Source organism: Sphaeroforma arctica (assembly GCF_001186125.1).
Source record: "Sphaeroforma arctica JP610 unplaced genomic scaffold supercont1.360, whole genome shotgun sequence".
NCBI lineage: Eukaryota > Ichthyosporea > Ichthyophonida > Sphaeroforma > Sphaeroforma arctica.
The window spans coordinates 60,885-66,230 of record NW_014040198.1 but is presented as its reverse complement, the minus strand read 5'-3'; the positions used below and the strand labels follow the sequence as shown (position 1 = coordinate 66,230).

The window sequence follows — 5,346 nt, the reverse complement described above, 5'->3', positions numbered from 1 at the left end:
TTTTTCGTACTAGCGTGGTTGGTCGTGTAAATAACCTACGCTCGCAGTGTACAGACAGTATTCCTACGACCGTCTATATATATATATATATATATATATGAGGCTTGTTTATGGTAACGGTATAGTGGTATCTTATTCTCTGTTTATTTTGGTCCCTCTGTAGTTGACTGGAAAGGATATGTACTCGGTGCCCATGACCTCGTCTGAGGAGCTCACTCCCTGGATCGAGTCTGGTTTGGCGTGTCCCCGCTCCGGGCTACACAACCCACACAGGTGAGTATACATCTAGTCGCGTTGTGCCATCAGTTCGTATCTTGGACTAATTCACTGTCTGAACAACGCGTCGATGCTGTGTATAATAAACTGCGCAAGCATATTGTATATTACAACTGCCCTTGTTTTTGGTTTGCGAGTGCTCACGGTCTTGAATCCACGCCCAATCACAGAAATGTGGAACGATACAACATATACGGTGATGTGAACTTCAAGATCGCGCAGGCTATGAATGAGCCCGAAGTTGAAGAGTACTTCGTCAAGCTGATCCAGCGAGTTACCCCCAAGAGCAAGGTACGCCGACCCAGATACCCCAAGCTGTCACAGATACCAGTAGAACATGCTACCAGTGTATTCATATACCTTGACTCGGGTGATAGCATGTGGTACATGAACTCATAGCCACCAATTTTGTACTCTTCTGCACTGTCGTAGTGTGAACAAACTGACTGCTGTTAGTGTTTGATTTATACTGGTAGCGTTTCACGAACCTCCGTCGACTTCCCAGCGCTCAAGCTTTCTATGTACTTGTCATCGCACCATGATTGGTATGAGTATGACACTCATCCGCTGTCACACCCTGTTACAATTGATCTACAATCGACCCCTGTAGACCCAGGCTCTTGGAGAAATCAACACCGCCCGCAAGTGGCTTGCTATGTACGCCGGCGATCAGGTAAGTTATCTGAATATGTAAATTTCATGTATGTTAGGTGAATTATGCTGAATGTGTAGATATTATGTATGAGTGTGATAAGTAAATTATAATGAACAAGTACGTACCATGTATAAGCATGTACATATATGTACTCGAGTTATGCTCATTATCCGGCCAATGTCAATGCAACAGGTGCGTTTAAATATATTCGTTTCTGCGTGTGTTGTACTTTTACTACGGTCACTGGATATGTGCTGCACCCACCATCGAATCAAACATGCTTCGTCAATACTGAGTACATGCTACACTAACACAGGTTCGCATGCTTGCTCGAGGGTTCTCTCTCACTGGTGACCACCTGGGACAGGAAACACGTGGTTTCCGGTACCCCTTTGGAAATACCGCCGTCATCACACCTTTCAACTTCCCGCTGGAGATCCCTGTCCTACAGTCCCTCGCGTCCCTATTCATGGGCAACAAGGTTTGTATCTGCCCTGCAGGGTCCTGATAAACAATTTAGGACCCATAGGTACATGGGTTGCATACCATATCCAGTTTTTATAGTACTATCCGTTATGAATATGTGTAGAGATGGAATTGGTATTGCTGTACTTTCGTGCAGCCAAAACTTCTCGCTGGGCACGCAAGAAGTGTCGTTAACAAGCATAGCATTCTTCGCACACTTGCACATTGCAAAACCTCTATATGTCGCTTACTATAAAGGTCATATTATGACCCTTTTCAAGTTAGCTTGAAGGTGTAGTCCAGCGCGGAAAGTAAAGGTCGAGCGTAGACATACACAACTGACATGACACTCTCGGGCATTTGCAGGTGCTTGTCAAGGTTGATGAGAAGGTACAGATTGTGATGGAGCAGTTTATCCGTCTTGCCCATCACTGCGGTCTGCCTAAGACTGATATGGATATGCTTTACAGGTAAGCTCTTGATCTCCTATCTGCGGTCAGGTTATGCGTAAATTGGTGCTTGTTATTTATGTGTTGACGGTGATTATACACACATCTATAGATCTGTGCTCTTCCTCGAATTCCTTGTGCCTACTGATATACACAATTACTATATTTCACTTCCGAACACTCGTATGTCAGTATACGACTGTTATTGGATGCTACTGTCGCCGTCTTCGTTATCAGTATATGCTTCAGTACTCGAATGAACTTCCGGTTAAATTTATTTTTATCCTTCAATAGTTCCGGACCCGTATGCGGCGAGCTGCTGCAGAAATCAGACTGCAAGCAGACTGTGTTCACCGGTAGTCAGGCGGTTGCTGAGCGATTGGTATGTGGACTTGAAAACGAGTATTTTGCTATGTCTGAATAATTCAAATAACAATCTTAATAATTATAGCATATGAATCACATTATGTGGACTTGAAAACGAGTATTTTGCTATGTCTGAATAATGTTAATTGATGTCGGAATAATTTTAATAACAATCTTAATAATTTGAGCATATAAGTCATATTTATCGTATTGCGTTACGGCGTCAGAGTCCACGGGTTCTTTGCCTGTCTCATCTCACGAGATGTTCGTCTCTAACGCCGTTGCATCTTCATGGTGTGAATAGCAAGAGAATTAGAAGCTTCGTGTCTCGCCTATGCTTGCTCACCTAATCGAGCTGCTCTGTCTGTCTGTCATACGTCCTGTACTCGTGTAGGTGCTTGATCTCAAAGGTAAGGTACGTCTGGAAGACGCTGGCTTTGACTGGAAGGTACTGGGTGCTGATCTGCCCAGTAAGAAGGAACAGGAGTTCGTAGCCTGGCAGTGTGACCAGGATGCGTACGCCTTCAGTGGTCAAAAATGCTCTGCTCAGGTAAATCGTTAGGACTGGGCATGTTTTGTATTGTATTTTATTGTAGTGTAAATTGCATTGCATTGTAGTACAATGATGTTCTTGCTGTAATTTTCATTCGGGGTTTTTTTCTAATTGAGTCTGTGTAAGTTTCTCTCCCAAGCTTCAGAACGACTTCGGACGTGTTGGCATTGGTTTGCGTTGACTGCACTGTGTTGTTGAAGCACCTTATCCGTGGTGCTCATGTGTGCACTCACTTTGACTCGATTATTCACAGTCGCTTCATACCTTCACCCTATCACAGTCTATTCTGTTTATGCACGAGAATTGGGTCAACGCTGGCCTGGAGAAGCAAATGGCTGACCGTGCTGCCATGCGAAGGTGAGTTATCTCTGAGGCTACTTTCTGTTCTGAGTACCTCCGACTCCCAGTTGCAACCATTCGTTGCTCGCAAACCACTGCTGTACAAATCAAATACACTGACCCTATTTATTTATCCTGTTTCCCCCGTGGGTGCAGTTTGAAGGACTTTACCACCGTACCTGTGCTCTCCTGGAGCAACGAGAAGATCCAGAAGCACTGCGATGACGTTCTGAGTATCCCGGGCGCCAAGGTTCTATTCGGAGGCAAGCCCCTCGAGGAAGACCACACCATTCCCGAGTGTTACGGCTCATGGCAGCCAACAGCCATCTACGTGCCCATTGACGCTCTGTTGGAGGAGAAGAATTTCAAGATCGCTACCACGGAACTGTTCGGTCCTTTCCAGGTATGGCACCGCATCGTGTTGGGTTATGTTCACGTGTTGTTAGTCGCGTTTGAAACACATGTGCATGCATGCAATTATATCATCTGTGAATTAGAGCTGCTTATTTACTTTCAGGAAAGAATGGTACTTGCATATCTCGGGCATGGACTCAGTAATTCCACAAATACCTATATATATAGTATACCCCGATACTGACTCCTCGGCCACACCTGGTACATACAGATTGTAACTCACTGGAAGAAGGATGAGGAACACAAAGTCTGTGAAGCCTTGGAGCGCATCCAGGCTCACCTGACAGCCGCCATCGTCAGTAATGACATACACTTCATCAACAGAATGCTCGGCAACACCCTTAACGGAACGACGTATATCGGTATGCAGCTTATGTGCATATCCTACATCAAATGTTTCTTCCGTCATGTGGTGCGTATTGGCGACTGCACAGCGATTTTTTGTGTGTGTGTGTAGCTCTTAGTCTGTACGCTGTGTGTGTGCTCTCGAGGTTCCCCATAGCCCAATTTACGGGTTGATGGCTTGTACTCTGCCAGAACGCACAGCCGCTCACCGTTATCTGCGGACGCCTCCGCAAAAGTTCTGTTCCATCGTTTCAATCTTCTGTGCGTTTGAATCACAGCTGTGGCATTGTACGCAGAGAAATTGCCGTATGCCACTCGTACACGTGCTCATTCCCTGTTCTTACTTGTCTTATAACTGCGCACAGGTCTACGTGGTCGAACCACTGGAGCTCCACAACAGCACTGGTTCGGTCCATGCGGCGACCCTCGTGGCGCAGGTATCCATACACCCGAAGCCATCAAGCTCAACTGGTCAGGTCACAGGGAGGTCATCGTGGATGTCGGCCCAACGGCAGACACCTGGAACGCCCCCCAGCCAACGTAAACAACTGTGGGTGATAGGAAATAGACCACTGTGAAGTGTGAACGACCATGGAGACTATGAAACAGTCCACCTCGACTGTAGACGAAAGAGTGAGGGTTGTAGTGGAGGCACTTGACAGTGCACAACTGGGAAGACTGTGATATAGTCCGCTTCAACTGTGCACAGCTAGGGAGGCTATGAAAGAGATCACTTCAACCAAATAATAGGAGGCGATTCGCATGGCGTGTGGAGTTTGTCGATGAAGAACACAACGGCCAGGGCTTATAAGTGTATAGTGGGCTGGTGTTTATGTTGTATGTAGCGCTGGTACCACTACTTGCAGAGACGATCGGGTTGTATATATAGAATACAAGAAAAGAAAGTACGGCCGGATCAAATGTGCACCGCGAGTTTGAAATAGCAACCAATTTTACAACTACAACCGGAACACGCACTACATATATAGAGACATCTAGCAATAGCTTGGTCACTATCGGAACTTAAGACTAAAACGTAAATTGACGCTGGGTTTACTGGTGCGGTTTTTATCCCGTTCTAACTAATACCTCAAAAAGCTCGCATTTGCGAAAACTTACTGTTTTAAAAAGAAATCTCTCAGATTCAACATATTGTCCCAATCTGACGCGAGGATTTGGATTGATATCTCACTGACGATCACTATGATTATGCAAACATGAGACCAATACCTAAATTGTGATTGTATGCAATACAGCTACATAGTGACATAGGTCTGAAGCGATCAATACATACAACTACACATTGATAAAACCTTATCGGCTGTCAGCATTTTTGTCTTAGATATATTCCAACTAAATATGAGAGCAGTCTTTATACGTATCATATTCTAAATATATATAATTGAGATATATATATATATTTATATATATATATATATATATATATATATATATATATGTGTGTGTATATATAGTACTATATA

General features: G+C 44.5%; 1 protein-coding gene across 1 annotated transcript in view; it reads left to right on the top strand.

Annotated features, from left to right (window-relative positions):
• Window positions 1–5,184, top strand: part of SARC_05576 (aldehyde dehydrogenase) — a 5,898-nt gene extending 714 nt beyond the window's left edge. Inside the window, exons 3-13 of the mRNA XM_014300565.1 lie at window positions 164–273; window positions 447–567; window positions 887–949; window positions 1,248–1,412; window positions 1,763–1,866; window positions 2,140–2,227; window positions 2,606–2,761; window positions 3,045–3,121; window positions 3,260–3,506; window positions 3,729–3,879; window positions 4,228–5,184. Of these exons, the coding sequence (XP_014156040.1) occupies window positions 164–273; window positions 447–567; window positions 887–949; window positions 1,248–1,412; window positions 1,763–1,866; window positions 2,140–2,227; window positions 2,606–2,761; window positions 3,045–3,121; window positions 3,260–3,506; window positions 3,729–3,879; window positions 4,228–4,406 (1,461 nt within the window). The 3' untranslated portion in view covers window positions 4,407–5,184. The remainder of the gene's footprint in view (window positions 1–163; window positions 274–446; window positions 568–886; window positions 950–1,247; window positions 1,413–1,762; window positions 1,867–2,139; window positions 2,228–2,605; window positions 2,762–3,044; window positions 3,122–3,259; window positions 3,507–3,728; window positions 3,880–4,227) is intronic.
• The last annotated feature ends 162 nt before the right edge of the window (window positions 5,185–5,346 follow it).